Source organism: Astyanax mexicanus, chromosome 25 (genome assembly GCF_023375975.1).
Source record: "Astyanax mexicanus isolate ESR-SI-001 chromosome 25, AstMex3_surface, whole genome shotgun sequence".
Classification (NCBI taxonomy): Eukaryota; Metazoa; Chordata; class Actinopteri; order Characiformes; family Acestrorhamphidae; genus Astyanax; species Astyanax mexicanus.
In genome coordinates this window covers 6,330,719-6,351,845 of record NC_064432.1, presented here as the reverse complement: position 1 = coordinate 6,351,845, position 21,127 = coordinate 6,330,719, and the positions used below count along the sequence as shown (strand labels likewise).

The following is a 21,127-nucleotide window of genomic DNA, read 5'->3' as shown; positions in this document are numbered from 1 at the left end:
AGCCTCCACGTGTCGTGGATGAAGCTCCACATGTCTCGTCATTAGGCACGATGGGGGGGTGGGGGAAGGGAAATGGACCACCTCCACTTTTTCCGGCCAGCAGCTGCCCAGGACAATGACGAGACGTTCTCACCTCTCCATTCAGCTTTCTTCTCGTCCGTGTCCGAAAACACGTCTGCGATTTTGTTTTGTTTTTTTACCTCAGAATCCGGAAATGGCAAACCATCGCGTCTAATCTGATCCTGGTCGATCTTGATTTGATCTGCTGAGAAAAACGTCTCTGCACGTGGCTAAACTCAGAAGTCTTAATCATGGAAGTAAATCTAGTTTCAGCTCTATTTTTATCCTTTCAGTGTGGCCGGAAAGTGGAACGTGCCCATGTTCTTTGGATCCAAGGTTCTCGGAACCCTGTATTCCTTCCAAGAATCGAGATACACTTGCTGTTTGGCCACATAAGGGTAAACATAAGGGTTGAGGGTTCATATATAGTACTTTCGTACTAGGCTTAGACTCTTTGCTACTTTACACCTCCTCAACAGTATTTTCATGCCTTAATAACATCGGTGTTTAGGAAAATAAATCTACACTAACGGGTGTGGAGGTCTGGAAGTGAGGTGTGTTCCGGTAAATTTCTGCCATGTTCCGTTTTTGGTGGTGGAAACACTGAGATGCACCAAGCGCCACGCTGTTAAAATACAAATGTGCCAAAGTCAGAGCACCCCTGGCTCTTAAAGGGAACGTGAGGTGACTGGCACATTGTTTTATTGGTTTATTTCACGTTACACCCAAAACAAACTCATGCTTAATTTAGAGAATTTGTTCACGCCGTACAAGACATACTTTTTGCACTGTTCACGATACCAAAAAGATACTGACGCCCTAAATGCAGCTGTGTGATGTGCAATTGACCAGTGCACTATAGACTATAGATTGCTAAAATAGGGCCCTTGGTGTGTTTACCTGGTTTTGCTGCACCAAGAGACCAGCTGCTTGACCTCCTTCCTGTAAGCAGACTGTGCAATTCTTTTTTTTTTTAAACTGATTCCTTGGAGATGTAGTCATTGGTGTTGAAGCTAAAGAGAAGGGGTGATAAAAACATAACTTTGTGGAACTCCAGTACTGAGTTTCCAAAGGTCTGAAGTGCATTTGCCTAGTCTCCTATTGGTCAGGAAAGTTGCATGAAGTAGAGACACATTCCTCCAACATGCACCCCAGAGACTCAAGACTCAACTCAGACTCTAGTCTTAGGTCGATGGTGAGACTCGACTTATGCCAACCATATACTGTTCTAATATTGGAATTTTTTTTGCAACTTGACTCAAATTTGACATGGACTTATGCATCAAAGACTTGGATAAAGCCCTATCCGGACGGGATTAGTTTGTCAGGGGGTCCTGGGGTAATTTTATCTTATATGGGGGTCCTCTATGATTTTATTGCTGTCCGGAACGACCATGTATGAAAAAATAGGTCATGGTATAGTTTGGGTCGCAGAAGTTTGCAGCTTACCCTGTGTTTACACTGCGACCATGCATTTCCTATGGCAGGGCGCGATTTGTCACCGTGACATGCGAGAGGCGAAAAGCGACAGAGCGACAAGTGACACGGAGCTGAATTTTTCTCAACTTTATGCAAAGGAATTATGACGCCGTGAAGCGACATTCTAACCTGATTGGCTTCTAGCTTTTCTTTGGACCTATCACATACAAGGCTGTCCGACGTCCTCAAGCTTCTGCTCTCTGAATTTCTAGTTTTTTTCCTTGTTCATTCTGTTGAACGGGGTGAACCCACGTCAATCTGCGGGAACAGCTGCGTTTCCAGTGCAGGTAAATCGCAGAAACGGCCAAGAGTCTAGCAAGTTTGGGAGTTATAGCTGGAGAATAAAGTGGCCAAGCGATTTCTTTTTTTTGTGCCTTTTTTCTTGTCGGAGGCTGGACTTTGATACACTCGCGCATTGAGCTTGATACGCCCACAAGCGACAAACGTGGCACGACACAAACGACTCGCCGCGTTCCAGTGTGAACGCAGGGTTAGTGTTAGTGTTTGTTAGCATTTGTTCCTGAGGAGAAACACCTTGGACATTAAAGCTAGCAGCTAACTAGCATGTTTGCAAAGGTACATCACAAACGTGGAGTACTTTTCTTATTTTAAGTGAAAAAACGTAATTTTCCACTGAATATGCTGTACTCCTGATCTCCTCCGCTCATTCCTCTTGTCAATAACTCATTACTTAGTTGACACAGTCGGGTCACATTCATTCTTCACTGTATTGCATCAGCTAATGGCCCCTAACTAGCGATGCGTCTTTATCAGAGAAGAGTCATTAGCATGCGGGCATTTGTTATGCTGTCATTCCTTTAATTGGAAGTTCTTGCGCTCTGACATCTCTGACCTATAAACTGAACTGTGAGGGGATACATATTTTTAATATCCCTCTGATTATTGTGGAGGTCTGGACTGGTGGGACGCTTGATTATTATCTCATGAACTTGTGATTAAAGAGTTTTTGTCTTACGTTTGTCTTTTGTTGTGGCGCGTCAATGCCGTGCTGTGTCCTGGAAATTGAAACTGTACTACTTAATGATGGTCCAATTGAGGCAGACTTTCAACGTAAAGTGTTTATTTTTTTTTATTTTTTTTTTAGCAGAAGCAAAAAATGTTTTCTCCGGCGTAGTGCCTATAAATGGCTCCAACGTAAACTAATAAGCCCACTTTACCTCAGAATAACTGGGTCACTTAGTGTTTTCTCGTGATGTTCTGGCTTTTGTTTTATCTTTGTCTTCTAGTGTATTGGCGGCATCTTTGTTTTAATAATAAAAAAATAAATTTGTGAGGAAGCCCCACACCAGTTACCCCACCTTTGCAGTTACCAGCCTATAAACTATAAACTCCAGCATAAGCTAATAACCCAACTTTACCTCAGGAAAACTTCAAATATTCAAAATAGTTCAAATATTGTCCTCCCCCGTTTTGCTCGTCTTTTTTTTTTATCTTAGTCTTCTACTGGCAGCACCACACACACACACTTCCTAAATCATGTTGATGCTCCAATGATGGCATTTCTGGTCATTACACTGCTACTGCACTATTTAACTTTGGTGGAGCTGCACAAGAACTCTCTCTACAACAGAGTAAAGCTGCATATTAGTCATATTATCAGTCATGTTAGTATTACTGTATATCCCGTAAGATTATTCTACTGTCTCCACAGCTTCTCTCTCCACAACTTCTCTCTCTCAGCTTGTCATCAAACGCATGTGTACAGCTGTCCAAGAAGGGGCAATACTACAAGCATGATTTGTATTTACAGCAGTGGAGTAAAATTGAATCTCACTTTATAGCTCTATAGGGAGCCCAAGAGCAAAAAAATACCAAGTTTCACTAACCACAGCTTTTAAATGTTATGTTAGCCTGTATAAATTTGTATTTACCTTGCTAACGATGATATCCTGGGATATAAAAAGAGGTATATATTTTAGTTGGATTTGCAATGAAACACTGATAAAAATATCAGACCAATTGTAGTAAAAACTCTTTGCTTAACAGCTAAAATGGATACTGTGGATAATACAGTGTGTGACCCAGTTCTCCTGAGGTAAAGTTGGCTTATTAGCTTATGCTGGAGCCATTTTAGGCTAGTACAATACAATAGAGGACTAATATAAAAAAATACCAGCAAAAAACAAGGAAGGACAATATGTGACCATGTTATTCTGAGGTAAAGTTGGGTTATTAGCTTATGCTGGAGCCATTTATAGGCCAGTATTAACACGTTCATTGTGGGATGTTTCACAAGAAATTTTGTTTTAAAATTTGAATAATGACGCCGCGACCAGCAAAAACAATGGAGGACAATATGTGATCAAGTTATCCTGAGGTAAAGTGTCATGGAAGCTTTGTTGTTTTAAGATTTGAAGAAAGATGCTGCCAATACATTATAAGACAACAAAAATAAAACAAGACCCCTAAAAACAGGAGAAATCAGTAAGTGAGGTAAAGTTGGGTTATTATAGGTTATTAAATGCTGGAGTCAAGCTATGCTGAGGTAAAGTTGGGTTATTAACTTATGCTCGAAGCATTCATTGGCTGGTAACTGCAAGGTTGGTATGGGGCAGCCATTTTTTTTTTAATTAAAATAAAAATGGCACCAATACACTAGAGGACAAAGATAAAACAAGACCCCACAAAAACAGGAGAAAACACTAAGTGACTCAGTTCTCCTGAGGTAAAGTTGGGTTATTAGCTTATGTTGGAGCCATTTATAGGCTAGTTTTAGCAAGTTTAGTGTGGGGCGTGTCATGAGGAACTTTCTTTCTTTAAATATTACAATACAATAGAAGACAATTATTGAATAAGACCAGCAAAAACAGGGAAAGACTTTATGTGACCCAGTTATCCTGAGGTAAAGTTGGGTTATTAGCTTATGCTAAAGCCATTTATAGGCTAGTTTTAGCAAGCTTAGTGTGGGGCGTGTCATGAGGAACTTTCATAAAAAATTACAATACAATAGAAGACACATAGACACACACAGTAACGGTGAGCGTTAGTGAGCTCCGGTGAAAAGTACACATACCTAATAAACAATTAGAGTGAGCCGATGAGAAAGATGTCAGATGTTTTTTTATTGCACAGTCAAACCATACAAGACCAACACTGTCCATTATAAACTCAACACAGCTGCCTCAGTTATACTGAACTCTTTCAGTATACAGTGTTTTAAACAACACCAGTGTAGTTTCCAGTGTACTGTGTGTGCGGGCGTTAGCATGTTAGCGCTTTCTCCTCTGTAGCGTGATCCAGATGCCCTGCTCTGGTCTGAGGACCAGCTCTCCCACTGGCATTAGCTCCTCCCTCTTCTGACACGCCACCACATCAAAGTAGCGCAGGATGGAAGCCAGGACCACCTTCTCCTCCATGATGGCGAATCGCTGACCTACACAAGTATAGAGGCATATGGAGCGCTTTTAGGCCACGCCCACGTCATGGTGGGGGAAAAAAAAAAAATCTGCTTCGTCTGTTTAATTTCATAACAGATTTATCACAATTGCTTGCAAGCTGATAAAATTAACATTGCAAAAAAGCTGTAATGTGGTGGGATGCAAAGAAAATAATATATATAATGTAAAATATATATGATATAAAGTTTTTCATGATTCCAAAACTCAACTCGAAACTTTCAACAAACAATGGCAGGTGGATTTAGGGCTACTTTGAAGGGGGCAGGGGGATTTCCCCTGGAGAGCGGAGAGCACCAGTAGTGGCATAAAGTTATCCAAAAGCAGTGTGTAAGACTGGTGGAGGAGAACATGATGCCAAGATGCATAAAAACTGTGATTAAAAACCAACCAGGGTTATTCCACCAAATATTCATTTTTTGAACTCTTAAAACTTTATGAATATCAACTTGTTTTCTTGTTTGAAGTCTGTAAACTCTGCATCTTTTTTGTTATTTCAGCCGTTTCTCATTTTCTGCAAATAAATGCTCTAAATGACTTAAATATTTTTATTTGGAATTTGGGAGAAATTTTGTTCTGTGGTTTATAGAATAAAACAGCAATGTTCATTTTACTCAAACATAAACCTATAAATAGCAAAATCTGAGAATCTGATTCAGAAACTGAAGTTATCTCATAATTTTTTTATAGAGCTTTATATATAATATAGCATAGAATACAACACTAGACTGCTCCAAAAAAAAAGAAAAGTTTTTGTTCCATTATGAGGTTGACTTCCTTGCGTGCTTTGAGTCATTGTCATGTTGCTTATCCCAACTGTGCTTTGGCTTCAGGTCACAGAAAGATAAACTCATTTTCTTTCATGGTTTCTTTAATACAGATCATCTAGAAATTGACCAAAACCAAAAAAGAACAATGCTGATTTCAGCTCAACTATGGTCAGTGTTCCTGACTTAACTGTGAAGCATGGTGGTGGTGGAGTTAAGATGCATTGATACCATTTGCTGTAAAAACCGTACTGTAAATCAGGTTATTGGTCGTAGTTGTGGTAAAAGTCGTAGTAAGACCAGCGTGTGCGTGTGTGTGTGTGTTATGGTTAGCAGAGGTGGAAAAGTAATGAAAAATTGTAATTGAGTAAAAGTACCTTTACTTTGCTAAAATTCTACTCAATAAAAGTAAAAGTACCCATCTAAAAATCTACTCGAGTAAAAGTAAAAAAGTACTCAATTAAAAATGTACTTTGAGTAAAAGTGACATAGTTACTTTTAATTATTTGATGTAAAAAAAGTAAAACAAATCATACATTAAATCGTTTTTAATGAACTATTATTCCACATAATAATTTGGATCTTTCAGGCAGTATTTGTTCAGACCAGCCCATAAAACATTTTTTTGTTTACTGTTAAAAAGTTATAAAACTGTATTTTTTATAGTTTTACAGACAATTGTTTTGTTTTACCCAGCATTTTATTTTGTACTCACTAATTGGGAGTTTTCCAATGTAGCAAAGTAAATTACTTGTGTTAAAATGTACTTGAGTAAAAGTAAAATGACCTATTTTAAAAACTACTCAAAAAAATTACAAATTACTCATAAAATCTACTCAATTACAGTAACGCGAGTAAATGTAATTCATTACTTTCCACCTCTGAAGGTTAGTGTGTATGGGTAACTGACCGATGCAGTTGCGCAGTCCTGCGGAGAAGGGGATGTAGCAGTACGGGTGTCTGCCTACACTGTTCTCAGGCAGGAAGCGCTCGGGCCGAAACTCCTCAGGGTCCGGGAAGTAGCGGGGGTCTCGGTGCATGGCGTACGGCATGATGATGACGTTAGTTCCTTTAGGCACTTTATAGCCCCCTGAACACATGCACAAATAGAAGATATTTTATATATATATATATATATATAATACACACAGAGTGATCTATTTTAAGTGTTTATTTCTTTTATTGTTGATGAATATGAAGCTTACAGCCAATGAAATCCCAAAAAATCAGTGTCTCAGAAAATTATAGAATATTATATAATACTAATTGGTACTTTTGGCAGTGTGCCAAGTCCTGCTGAAAAATGAAATCTGCATTTTCATAAAAGTTGTCAGTAGCAGAGGGAAGCATGAAGTGCTTAAGTAAGATTTTGTGGAAAACTAAACTGCACTGAGGGCTTGATAGAACACAGTGGATCAACACCAGCAGATGACAGACATGTCTCTCCAAACCATCTCTGATTGGTGGGAACTTCACACTAGACCTCAAGCAGCTTCTCCACTCTTCCTCCAGACTCTGCTCCCTTGATTTACAAATGAAATGTAAAATTTACTGATGATCAGTGATGGTTTGTTTGGAGAGTCATGTCTGTCATCTGCTGGTGTTGATCCACTGTGTTTTATTATCAAGTCTAAAGTCAGTGCAGTTTTGTGTTCCCACAAAATCTTACAGCACTTCATGCTTCTTCCCTCTGCTACTGACAACTTTTATGAGGATGCGGATTTCATTTTCCAGCAGGACTTGGCACACTGCCCACACTGCTTACCAAAAGTACCAGTTGGTTTTATATGATATTCAAATTTTCTGAGACACTGATTTTTTAGGGTTTTCATTGGCTGTAAGCCACAATCATCAACAATAAAATAAATAAACGCTTAAAATAGATCACTCTGTGTGTAATACATCTATAATATATATATAGAATTAACATATAAATGATGTTTTATCATGTGTTACAATAAAATGAATAATAGTGAAAATTTATTCGATCAGTGTACTAAATGCAGTTAAACAAAATGCACATATAGTACATAAAATTATAATAAAATCTCTATAAATTGGTGCAGTTTGACACATGTAACTAATGCCCAGGATTCTTATGACAAACATAGAGTCAAGTTATAATTGATGCTCAGGTTAAATAAGTAAAAAATAAGTATTAAATAAATGTATAAATAACATACATATATTATAACTGTAAATGGCTCTAATATAAGTGTGTGTCCTCCCGGGGTTTTCCTCTGTGTTTAGCATAGCTGGCTTAATTCTAAGCGCAGTAAGTGTGCAATAAATAAAAGAGCATCCTAAAAAAATTATGATTCTGTAAATAAAATGTATCATTATGTAAAATTATTTATTAATTAGTAACTTATTTTTTTCTGTCCAGCAAACCTATAAAATAAATAAAAAAAATAACCTATTTTTTTGTAGTTTACAGTTTTTCGTCACTGAATAAGATATATATATATATATATATATCAAAGTATATAATATTACTGTACATATATTAATGAGATATACTCTTTTTTTTTTATGAGTTTTACTGACCGATGTTTGTGTCTTGGCAGATGCTGCGGGCGAAGAAGGGGACGGAGGGGAAGAGCCGGAGAGCTTCTTTCACCACACACTCCAGATAACGCAGCTTCTTCAGATCCTCAGTGTTGATGGGTCTCTCTGACTCACCTGATATCAACAGGTATGTTAATAAAAAAAAAAAAAAAAAATGTGCAAACACATGCATTCATATATTCACACATTAATTTACTTTATTATTTAAGTTGGCTTGGAAAAATCAACCTGCTGTTCTTTGTAAATTTCCTCTTGTTATTATTATTATTATTATTATTCTGCACTCACAAATATATTCAAATTAAATCTCCTCCCACAGCTTGTGACGTAAAAACACAGAATTTGGCTGGATCGTCCCTAGATAGATTGCTTGTACTTTTTGGCTGTAAATTGTTCAGGAATTCCTAGAGAAGATCATAACTAGTATGTATTTTTCTGTAATTACGACGTCTTATATACAGATCTGGAAAAAAAAAATAACTTAAAAATTATGAGTTTCTTTGATGTGATTTTACCACATTGAAAACCTCTGGAATATATTTTTTGCACCAGGAGTGTTATCCAAAAGTTAATAAAGTTATCCAAAAGCAGTGTGTAAGACTGGTGGAGGAGAACATGATGCCAAGATGCATGAAAACTGTGATTAAAACCCAACCAGGGTTATTCCACCAAATATTGATTTCTGAACTCTTAAAACTTTATGAATATGAACTTGTTTTCTTTGCATTATTTGAGGTCTGAAAGCTCTCTTACTTTTTTTTGTTATTTCAGCCATTTTTTTTTTTATTTTCTGCTCTAAATGACTATATTTATTTTTGGAATTTGGGAGAAATGTTGTCTGTAGTTTATAGAATAAAACAACAATGTTCATTTTACTCAAACATAAACCTAGAGCTGGGCGATTAATCGATTTTATCGATTAATTCGAATTTACAGTTAAGGATGATGTGTTTTTTATGAAAATCGATTTTCTCTGAGTTTTAATTTTCACCGACGACGCTCCCCTGAGCTTAGCCCCGCCCCTCTCTCCCTCGCGCAGCCCCGCCCCTCTCTCCCTGCTCTTATAATAACAGTTAACAACACGGCAAAAAAAATATTTATGTAATTTACGTAAAAATAAAGTAAGTGACTGCCTATTTAAAAAGCAACAGAAGTTGTTCATTCGTTGGAGTTCATTTGTATCATTTCTAACATATTTAGAGTGTTTTTTACTCACTTTTTTCTCTCTCACAATGTTAGTCCTTTACAGCTTCAAAAACATGTATTATGCAAATTAGGCGATGACGTCATTTAGCGACTTTTAGGAGATTTTAGTAGGGGAAAAAATCGATTTAAATCAAAGACCTCTTTTTTTTTTTTTTTTTTTTTTTTTTTTTTTTTTTTATCGAAGATTTTTTTTTTGGGCCATATCGCCCAGCTCTACATAAACCTATAAATAGCAAAATCAGAGAAACTCTTGATTTTTTCCAGAGCTGTATATCAAAAATTCTAAACTGTAAGTATTCTCTTTAAGTACAATCTATAAAAGACTCTAAATTAAATTGTATAATTCTTTAGTAAATAGTATACTATATACTTTATTCAGTAGATGCAATTACTGTTTATACTCTTAACTTTAACACACATACTCTACAAACAGGTGAACTTTAACACGTGTTCAGTGTTACCTGAGTTCAGCAACTGTGGACCTAACTGTACAAAAACATCAATATTTGCACACGCAGTACATTCCATTTAAAAGTGCTGATCCTGTAATATTACAGTATCGATATTCAGATAACAGACTGTACGGACTGTAAACTGGGATGGGTAGAAACTGGTTCTAGATCAGCTCTTATCAGGCAGTTTGCTCACCAAACACTTCGAAAAGCTCCTGCTGAACTTTCCTCTGCACTTCTGGGTGGGAGCCCAGCAGGTGAACGGCCCAGTTCATGGCAGCGGCGGTCGTGTCGTGTCCCTGCCGCAAGGGGGCGAAAAAAAACGTTCGATACAATTCCAAAAATGTTTATAAACATATTTTAAACTACTGATAATATCGAATAAAAGTATCATTAGCAGTTAATAGTGTTCAACTAATGCACAAAAACATGACTTTTCATCTTATTCAGGCTGCTGCGCCTGCGCTCATCTCCACAGCGAGGCGGAGCTTTATGCCAGGTTCACACTACACGACTTTCTGAGTGGTCAAAATCGTTGTAAAATTACAGGATTTCTCGCTGTGGGAAATCAACGACTCACCTAGCTGCTCTCCAGAAACACGTTTTGTCGCGAAAACACACCAGAACTAAACCCACGAGAACTAGCAATGCCAAACCATAGAGTCTCTATAGAGGAGAATACGCACTTAAAGTCCAGAGTCCAACATGAATGCCTTCATTTAGTTTATAAACGTCTCACCAACCAATCAGCTCAAAACAGTAGCAGTAATGCTAGTAGTGCTTTACAGAGTAAAACTTGTATCTAGCGAAGCGGAGAGGGTGGGCATTTCTAGCGCAGAAAAACGGGCCAAAGAGTCTAAAAGCGGAGAGAGTGCGCATTTCCAGCGCAGAAAAACGGGCCAAAGAGTCTAAAAGCGGAGAGACTGCGCATTTCTAGCGCAGAAAAACGGGATAAACTGTCTAAAAGCGGAGGAAGTGTGCATTTCTAGCGCAGAAAAACTGGGCAAAAGAGTGTAAAAGCGGAGAGGGTGCGCATTTCTATGCAGAAAAACGGGGTAAAAAAATCTAAAAGTGGAGAGAGTGCGCATTTCTAGCGCAGAAAAACGAGCCAAAGAGTCTAAAAGTTGCCGTAATTAAGGAGTTTAATATTAAGAGACATCATGAAATTAAACATCTTAGTTTACACAACACTGTCAAAGATAAAGATAGTAAGTCAAGTAAAATGGTGTGTAAATGAAATAATCTGGAAAATGTATTATTGAAAGTGGTATATTTCATTATTTGTTTTATTATAGAGTCTTTGGCCCGTGACTTCAAATATATTTCTCCTTCTGGCCCCCAACAAAAAAATTTGGACACCCCTGATTTAACTGATATAACAGGGGAGAAAGAAAGTGTTAAGACTCTCCATAAACGACTCTGGAAATGCAGGTAGTGTGTTTTGGACTTTCTCCATAATTCAATTGGCAGTAAGCAGCTGCTGCTCTTGACTCCCGGTCACAGACTGAGTCAGATATCTAGCATGGCAAGTATTTGCCAGGCCTCTGCCACTGGTCGGCGATAAGTTGGCGACGGATTTGCGAGCGCAGATTGATCCCCGATTTGCCTATCGATTTGCAAATCAATAAATAACTGTTGGCGACTAAAAACTGGGGCTAAAATCTTGTAGTGTGAACCTGACATAACACCTTTTAAACTCTGTGCTCTGGCTGTAACTTCACAGCATCAGCTCTCCAACCAATCAGCAAACAATATCATTCTACCTTCCAAAATTAAAGAAATACCCTGGCAAACGGATAGTTGCTATTTTAATTTGTGTTTTTAGCCTATAATACTAGCATGCTAATTGCTTATACTGACTAGCTCAATAGCGAGAACTGCTGACTCTAGATCAGCCGGACACTGACCTCGAACATGAAGGTGTCCACTTCTTCCTGGATGTCCCGATGGGTGAGTTTATTCCCCTCCTCGTCCTGAGCCTTCAGCAGCATGTCCAGGAAAGCACGTCTCTTCTTCATGCCCTGATCTGATTCGCTGTCGGACTCGATGTAGGAGATGTACTCCGCCCGTTCGTAGATCACCTGAGTATCCATTAAACAAAACGACGAGTGAGGGAGACCACAGGCTCGGGCAGAGTTTCCACTGATACATGGAACATATGGTCGATGTTACGCTACACCCACTTTCATTGATTGGTTGATGTTACGCTTCACCCACTTCCATTGATTGGTCGAGGAACCAACAATTCAGCAACACTTACGCTTTCAGTGAAGGAGTGTAGAATCTTGAGGCTGCGGTTGTGCTCCCGGCCCTCCCCAAAGTAGTTGTACACAAAGTCCGGCCAGTACCACGGCATTCGCTGGCGCCTGGTGATGATGTCACTCATTCTGGACCAATCAGAGATTAAAATTATTTCACAGTCACCTGAAGTCGAGCCGAGGTTTCCCACCACTTTCCTCAGGCCAGGTTGAATCGGGCTCAAGAAAATAATCTGTGACATAGGCATCTCGGGCTTGGTCAGGCTGGATATTTTGGGCCCGGTCTCTGACGCTAACTTGCGCTGTCTCTCGCTAACTTGCGCTAACTCAAGCTGTCTCTCGCTAACTTGTGCTGACTCACGCTAACTTGAGCTGTCTCTCGCTAACTCGCACTGAACTTCGCTAAATCGAGCTGTCTCTTGATAACTCCCACTCTCTCTTCCTCTCTCTCACTCGAGCTGTTTCTCGCTAACTCATGCTATCTCTCGCTAACTCTCACTAATTTTTGTTCTTAATAAAGTGCCACAAATATGCTCACTGTTTCAACAAGATGTCTCTCACTAACTTGAGCTGTGTCTTCCTCTCTCACTCCCTCTCTAAAGCTAACTCGCGCTGTCTCTCTCTAATTCGTGCTGACTTACGCTAACTCGTGATGTCTCTCGCTAACTCGTGATGTCTCTCGCTAACTCGTGATGTCTCTCGCTAACTCGTGATGTCTCGCGCTAACTTGTGCTGTCTCTCGCTTACTCGTGCTGTCTCACGTTAAATCGTGCTGTCTCTCGCTGTCTCTTGCTGTCTCTCGCTAACTCGTGCTGTCTCACCCTAACTCGTGCTGTCTCACCCTAACTTGCACTGCCACTTGCTAACTTGCGCTGTCTCTCCCTCTTTCTTACTTGCGCTGTCTCTTTCTCACTTGCGCTGTCTCTCTCTCTTTCTCACTTGTGTTGTCTCTCCCTCTTTCTCACTCGCGCTGTCTCTCGCTAACTCTTGCTAATTTTTGTTCTTAATAAAGCGTCACAAACATGCTCACTGTTTCAACAAGATCAAAAAAAAAAGAGTGTCTCTCTCTCTCTCTCTATCGTTGAAAAATTTTTTGGTTATAATTTTGAAAAATGTATCAAAAAAATAGTAAAATAGCATATTTTTCATAATCGGTATCGACCTCAAATTATCGAATCAGTAGCGATATCGGAAATTCCAAAACAAGACCCAGTCCTAGGTGGGACCCCTTTGAGAGAAAAGTGGAATGACTGGTAATGAACCTCACGTATTTTGTGGTCAGTGTAGGTTATTCCAGGACAGGGCTGGAAAATTGTGCTTCAAAACACCCCCCAACACACACACACACATACACACAAACACACACACACACAAACAAATACACATGCACAGACAAGCACACACTGCCCTAAGTCTGCACAGATCAATACCTCTGTCTCTAAAGCACTTAGACCAATGTGTTGGAAACAATTATTCTATCTCTCCATTTCTTTTTATCCATTTATTCCTCCATCTGCTCCAATAATCTAAATTCACTCGTTAACACTCACCGGTACACGCTCCGCACGTACTCCGAGTCGTAGTTGCTCTGAGCGTAGATTTTCTTCCCCATTGCAGTTTCTATAACAAAAACGGACAGTAGAAACGTTAAAAGTCATTAAAAACAACAATTTAGTGACTGAATGACACTATTTAGGTAGTATTAACACTACAGTTATAGGCATCAGCAGCCGGAGTCCGAGAGAGAAGACAAATTTGGCCTTGCTCTCTCTCTCTCTCTTTTTCTGGGTGGGTAGATGGCTCTTTCTTTTCCCTCATCACTCCAAAGGGTGATGTCGATCAGCACAAGGCTGCGTCTGTGAGCTTATGTATCAGAACCTGTTACGGTACTGGGAGATCGCTGGTTTGAATCCCGGTCATGCAGCTTGCCGTCAGCTGCCGGAGCCCTGAGAGAGCACAATTGGTCGATTGGTCGTGCTCTCTCTGGGTGGGTGGATGACGCTCTTTTCCCACATCACTCCAAAGGGTGATGTCGATCAGCACAAGGCTGCGTCTGTGAGCTGGTGTATCGGAACTGAGTCGCTGGGCTTTCCTCCGAGTGTTCTGACTACCCGGAAATGCTACAATATTTTAATTGATAATTCAGATTTTATTGCTCCTCAGCTGTATATCCCCTATCACTAGTGATCCCACAACACAAGGAGAAGTGGTGAAGGCTAGAACACGCCTCCTCCGACACATGTGAAGTCAGCCACCTCTTTTTAAACTGCTGCTGATGAAGTATTACCGAGTAGCATCGCAGCAACTCAGTTCATATACATCAGCTCACAGATGCAGCCCTGTGCTGATCCACATCACCCTTTGGAGTGATGTGGGGAAAGAGCACCATCTACTGTTCTCACCCAGAGAGAGAAAGCAAGACCAATCGTGCTCTCTCAGGGCTCTGGCAGCTGATGGCAAGCTGCATGACCGGGATTCAAACCAGCGATCTCCCAGTACCGTAAAAGGTTACACACCACAGATGATGTCCAGGGCGCAGAGGGTGATGTGGTTGAAGCAGTTGAAGGGTCCTTTGTCCACCTGCTTCTCCAGCTTCTCAATCAGCACCTCCGCCTGCTCGTTCATCACCTCCAGAAACTCCGTCAGGATGGAGAAGTGAAAGGTGGGGGTCAGCAGCTTTCTCCTGCGCCGCCATTTGTCGCCAGTACTGAGAGAGAGAGAGTGAGAGAGAGAGAGAGAGACAATGAGAAAGTACAGTAATGTGTATTGTCTATTGATTTAACAAGTTACATTTTGGTAGTAACTTTGTAATCCAACAAGTAACTTTTTGGTAGTAACTTTGTGATCCAAAAAGTTACTTTTTGGTAGTAACTTTGTAATCTAACAAGTTATTTTTTGGTAGTAACTGTAATCTAACAAGTTACTTTTTGGGAGTAACTTTGTAATCTAACAAATTATTTTTTGGTAGTAACTGTAATCTAACAAGTTACTTTTTGGGAGTAACTTTGTAATCTAACAAATTATTTTTTGGTAGTAACTGTAATCTAACAAGTTACTTTTTGGTAGTTACTTTGTAATCTAACAAGTTATTTTTTGGTAGTAACTTTGTAATCTAACACGTTATTTTTGGTAGTAACTTTGTAATCTAACAAGTTATTTTTTGGTAGTAACTGTAATCTAACAAGTTACTTTTTGGGAGTAACTTTGTAATCTAACAAATTATTTTTTGGTAGTAACTGTAATCTAACAAGTTACTTTTTGGGAGTAACTTTGTAATCTAACAAATTATTTTTTGGTAGTAACTGTAATCTAACAAGTTACTTTTTGGTAGTTACTTTGTAATCTAACAAGTTATTTTTTGGTAGTAACTTTGTAATCTAACACGTTATTTTTGGTAGTAACTTTGTAATCTAAAAAGTTATTTTTTGGTAGTAACTTTGTAATCTAACAAGTTACTTTTTGGGAGTAACTTTGTAATCTAACAAATATTTTTTTGGTAGTAACTTTGTGATCCAAAAAGTTACTTTTTTGAGTAACTTTGTAATCTAACAAGTTATTTTTTGGTAGTTACTTTGTAATCTAACAAGTAATTTTTTGGGAGTAACTTTGTAATCTAACAAGTTACTTTTTGGTAGTAACTTTGTAATCTAAGAAGTTAATTTTTGGTAGTAACTTTGTAATCTAACAATTTATATTTTGGTGGTAACCTTTTAATCTAACAAGTTAATTTTTGGTAGTAACTTTGTAATCTAACAATTTATACTTTGGTGGTAACCTTTTAATCTAGCAAGTTTTTTTTGGCAGTAACTTTGTAATTTATTAAGTTACTTGTTGACAGTAATTTTGTAACCTAACAAGTCAAAATTTGCCAGTAACTTTGTAATTTAAGTAGTTACTTTTTGCCAGTAACTTTGTAATCTAACAAGTTACTTTTTGGAAGTAAATTTCGAATCTAATAAGTAACTTTTTGGCAGCAACAAAAATGTTACTTTTTGGAAGTAGCTATGAAAATTAGCAACTTACATTTTTGCAGTGTTTTTGTAATTTAATTTTGTAATGTAATTTTTCTAATTAATTTTGTCATACGCAAGATACATTTTGGCAGTTTTTTATACTATAGAAAGTTATTTTTGTTGGTAGTTATATATATATATATATATATATATATATATATATATATATATATATATATATATATAAAATATATGTTGGATTAAATGTCTATGTATTGCAATAATGTTAGCAAGCAGTACTGCCATGATCCACTGAGGAAATGCTAAAAGTGATTTTTAAAATAATGTTTTTTTTTTTTTGTTTGTTTTTTTTTTTTGTGGAAAACGTCACAATTCCTCTACCTGGTCAACAGTCCAGTGCCCAGCCAGGGGTGCAGAAATTTATAGGCATAGGCTTTATCCATGTGCACCGGGTTATTCAGCACTGTCTGAGAGAGAGAGAGAGAGAGAGAGACAGATTAACCATATATTAATATATATTTTATATTCTTTATATATTAAAGAATGTACTCAACCCTAAAGGTGTCACCCCTGATACTGAGGCTAATCGGCAGCATGATAAATGCAAGATAAAGTATGATAAATGTACAATAAATCATCACTGCTATTGCTGAGGTTATTAAAATCTAGTCAGTCGATCTGTATTATGACTCCATAATACAGCCATAATCTGCACTTATATAACACTTCCCTACAGGTACTGTATTATACTGTATTATATTATACAGTATTATATATTATATTATATATTTTATAATACTGTATTATTAACATTTCTCAATCCACTGGCTCTGGAAACACACCTGATTAATCTAATCAGCTCAATAACAGAGCGTTACTGAGCTACAGTGGGTGTGTTGAAGCAGGGAAACCACTAAACTGTGCAGGGCAGGGTGTTTCCACAGATAGATAGAATAAGGCTAATAAACGTCAGTTTAGAGGGTCATGTTCTGACACTGAACCTTGAGCTCTGTGCTATCTACACAGAACGTTAAACACTGATCGATACACCGCGGGAGAGAGAGATGGAGAGATAGAAGAGAGAGAGAGAGAGAGAAACAGAAACATTGGCTTCTTTTTTTTGCAAATCTTTTACTTCACAATATTTTTTTATTTGTATTGTATTTTAACAAATTATTTTAATAGCAGTAATAATTTTCAGTAGTAACTTTTTATTTTTTGGAAGTAACTTTGTAATCTAGCAAATTACTTTTTGGAAGCAATTTTGCAATCTAGGAAAATACTTTTTGGAAGTAACTTTGTAATCTAGGAAATTACTTTTTAGAAGTAACTTTGTAATCTAGCAAATTACTTTTTAGAAGCAATTTTGTAATCTAGGAAATTACTTTTTGGAAGTAACTTTGTAATCTAGCAAATTTCTTTTTAGAAGTAACTTTGTAATCTAGCAAATTACTCTTTAAAAGTAACTTTGTAATCTATAAGATTACTCTTTAAAAGTAACTTTGTAATCTAGGAACTTTGTAATCAAGTAACTTTGTAATCTAGGAAATTTACTCTTTAAAAGTAACTTTGTAATCTAGGAACTTGTAATCAAGTAACTTTGTAATCTAGGCAATTACTTTTTGGAAGCAATTTTGTAATCCTGCGAATTACTTTTTTGGAAGTAACTTTGTGATCTAGGAAATTACTTTTTAGAAGTAACTTTGTAATCTAGGAAATTGCTTTTTAGAAGTAACTTTGTAATCTAGGAAATTGCTTTTTAGAAGTAACTTTGTAATCTAGCAAATTTCTTTTTGGAAGTAACTTTGTAATCTAGGAAATTACTTTTTAGAAGTAACTTTGTAATCTAGGAAATTGCTTTTTAGAAGTAACTTTGTAATCTAGGAAATTGCTCTTTAGAAGTAACTTTGTAATCTAGCAAATTTCTTTTTGGAAGTAACTTTGTAATCTAGGAAATTACTTTTTAGAAGTAACTTTGTAATCTAGGAAATTGCTTTTTAGAAGTAACTTTGTAATCTAGGAAATTGCTTTTTAGAAGTAACTGTTTGGAAGCAATTTTGCAACTTTGTAATCAGGCAAATTAGAAGTAGAAGTAACTTTGTAATTTTGCAATTTAATTTATCTGTACAGATACAGTAACAATATAGCATATTGAGATTAAAAGTAGTTTTTTAAAGTAACTTTTAAGGGATTTAACAAGTTTATTTTATAGGTTATTGGTATGTAATGGCATTAACATTTTAATGTAACAAGTAACTTGTAACAGCAGTAATGTTGCGATACTTCACTGGTCAATATGTTGTAATTATAAAAAGCTATTTTGAGGGCTGTAAAAACTTTTTTGCTAAGTAACATTTTTAATTTTATTGTGTTATTATTTTAATCATATTATATTTTATGTTATGTAGTTTGTCATAAGTTTATTTATTTGTTTATTGTATATGGCTAGAGAAACTAATTTACATAGCAGTGCAGGATAAAGAAAAAAAGTACAGCAAGATTCTCTTGGTAATTTTTACATTTTGAAGAATTAAAAAATAAATGATTAGTGAATAAACTTGGCTTTACCTCGATGGTTTCTGCATGGTAGAGGATCAGAAATGGCACAGGCCCGATCCACACTTTCAGCATAGGAGTGTTTCTGAATTCCTGAGCGTACCCGACCACCTGACGGAAGAAATCTGCAGAGAATTTTATTTTTATTTATTTTATTTTATTTTTTATCATTATTACAAAGCCTTATTTGTTTAGAAGTAGGTAATTTTCTGAATCTGGTGTCTTTTAAGTCCACAAAATCCATTTTATAATCAACATTTAATAGAACCAAATGTCTTTACATTATGATTAAATAAGAAATACATTTAATAAATACAGACTTGTGGTCTAGTACTAAATTGCATTTGAAATTTTAATTTCAAAACACAGTCCCCAGTTTTATTTCAACCTCATAAATATCTAATAAAATCTATTTGCAAATTTATTGCATCATTTTGGATGAAATATGAAGCTATTTAAGTATATTAAAGCTTTACATCTTTGCTCATAGTTGCTTCGCAGTTATGTTATTATGTTACGAGTTACTGTAACTATTTTTGTGATGTTTTAACATCGAATTATATAAACAGTATATGTCATTCTTCAAATTATGTAAGTGGTTTGTGGTTTTAAAAAATCATTCATCAATGCATTCATAAGGCATTATAAACATGGCTGTACATATTTATAAAACTGTCTATAATTCATCATAGCCATGTTTATTATGCATCATGAACTGTGATTATAATGCATTAATAATGTGTTTGTGTTTATAACATGTTATACATCAATACCAAGAAACTCAAGCAAGTCCCAGCTTGTAGACTCGTATCATAGAACTAAAAAAAGCTTCCAACTTATAAACACACCCTCAGTAATCCTATAAATATATTTTTAACCACTCATGAATTACACTTGTCTTGAATATAATATTAGTTATAGTCAGTTATAATGTATTATAACAGGTCTTTGTGCATGCGCTCTAAGTAAAGTGACAGACTTTCATTGTGGGACTCGATGTATTTTTAACGATGTATTATGATGTATATCATAAGCATAGCTTATAATGTATTATAATCACAAGCCTTATGAATGCTTATGAATTATAATATGTTATGAATGTTGTTATAGAGTCTAATAAAGATGACATTCGTAGAAAGTGTTACCGTGTAAGTGTAAATATTGGTCGGGGAAGGAGATCTCACTTTATTTTTTATTTTTATTATTTTTTTTTTAAAGTTGTTTTTCTCAGTGGGTTTCTTGTAGATTTAGCTTTACCGCACTGGGATGTGATCGCTATTTTTAGAAGTAGTTTAGAGTAAGCTCCGCCCTTTTTTTAACCATATATGGATTATGCTTATGTGTGAAGGGATTCCTGAGTAATTTAGCTGAGAACACAAGGTGCGATTTTGCATGGAAAATCCGTATGTAGGGTTCTAAGGGTTAATAATGTGGCTACAAGAACATTATATACGTATACACGTGCATTATAGCATAATAATGACACTAGGGATTATTTATAGAAATTTAAAATTATTTAATTTTTCTTCCGCAGGTATAAACCTGACCTCTTACCTCCTGCATTGGACTTGAACTGCAGCGCGTTCCCCAGGAACGGGTACGAGACTCCGATCCCCTGGATGGGTTTCAGCTCCTTCCAGCTGTGCAGGTAGTGGCTCAGCAGCTGATAGGTCAGCCAGGTGAGCAGCAGGACGCAGACGGCTGCACCTGCGAAGCCCAGCGTGTACGCACCCACTACCACCCCCATCCTCCTGCAGTGAAGCAGCGCGAGAACCTCAGCGCTGTTTTATTAAGCCCCAGACGAGCCCACCTGATCCGGGATTGGTCAGGATCGAGCCCTGCGTCTGACTGTGATGCGCAACAGCACCCAGCTTGCGCAACAGGCTGGATACCGTCGGCCTATCTGTTTAATCTTTTACAGAGTCTGGAGTTCCATCTGCACTGCATGTTATAGTGTTTTCATTCTTATCAATAACACTCCCTGATCATCTCAGGAAGAGGCTGTTAATGATTGATTGGTTGTATCGTCTGTGCTGGAAGCTGCAAATAAAGTCAAATGTGTGTGTTCGTGTTTTTTTTTTTTTTTTTAACAGGCGCCATACTGTATAATGACATTCGGACCATTTTAAAAACGCTAAAGTAATATCATATATAAAATATTATGGTTTTTCATAAATGCACTAAAATAAGCACAGTTTTCTGTTGTTTTTGCTGTTTATTATCTGAATAGCTCTGCAGGTATTTAAGTTTATCTTTTCATGGAACAACACTGAAAAATGACATTTTGACACAATGAAAAGTAGTCTGTGTGCAGCTTATCTTATATAACAGTGTAAATTTATTCTTCCCTCAACATAAAAATCTAAATAATAAAAATAAAAACAAAATCTG

General features: G+C 37.0%; 1 protein-coding gene and 1 long non-coding RNA gene across 2 annotated transcripts; one reads left to right on the top strand and one right to left on the bottom strand.

The window, feature by feature from the left end:
* Positions 1-4,602: 4,602 nt before the first annotated feature.
* LOC111195187 (cytochrome P450 4V2) lies at positions 4,603-20,483 on the bottom strand. The gene is made up of 11 exons (XM_022681723.2): positions 20,291-20,483; positions 18,749-18,861; positions 16,562-16,647; positions 14,723-14,913; positions 13,757-13,826; positions 12,209-12,335; positions 11,856-12,029; positions 10,145-10,247; positions 8,270-8,404; positions 6,633-6,812; positions 4,603-4,933 (listed from the first exon to the last, which is right to left on the bottom strand). Exons 1-11 carry the CDS (start codon positions 20,481-20,483, stop codon positions 4,770-4,772), a joined length of 1,536 nt encoding a protein of 511 aa, XP_022537444.2. The 3' UTR covers positions 4,603-4,769.
* On the top strand, positions 8,330-20,803 carry LOC111195188 (uncharacterized). The gene is made up of 2 exons (XR_002651516.2): positions 8,330-8,417; positions 20,271-20,803. It is a non-coding gene; the product is annotated as an uncharacterized LOC111195188 (long non-coding RNA).
* Positions 20,804-21,127: the final 324 nt, after the last annotated feature.

Bases quoted from the DNA above. Each gene is read 5' to 3' on its own strand.
- LOC111195187 (XM_022681723.2), bottom strand. From the start codon at position 20,483: ATGGGGGTGGTAGTGGGTGCGTACACGCTGGGCTTCGCAGGTGCAGCC. The intron at 8,405-10,144 runs GTGAGCAAACTG...TGTTGATATCAG, and splicing joins GGAGCTTTTCGAAGTGTTTG to GTGAGTCAGAGAGACCCATC. The intron at 6,813-8,269 runs GTCAGTAAAACT...GCATGTGTTCAG, and splicing joins CTGCCAAGACACAAACATCG to GGGGCTATAAAGTGCCTAAA.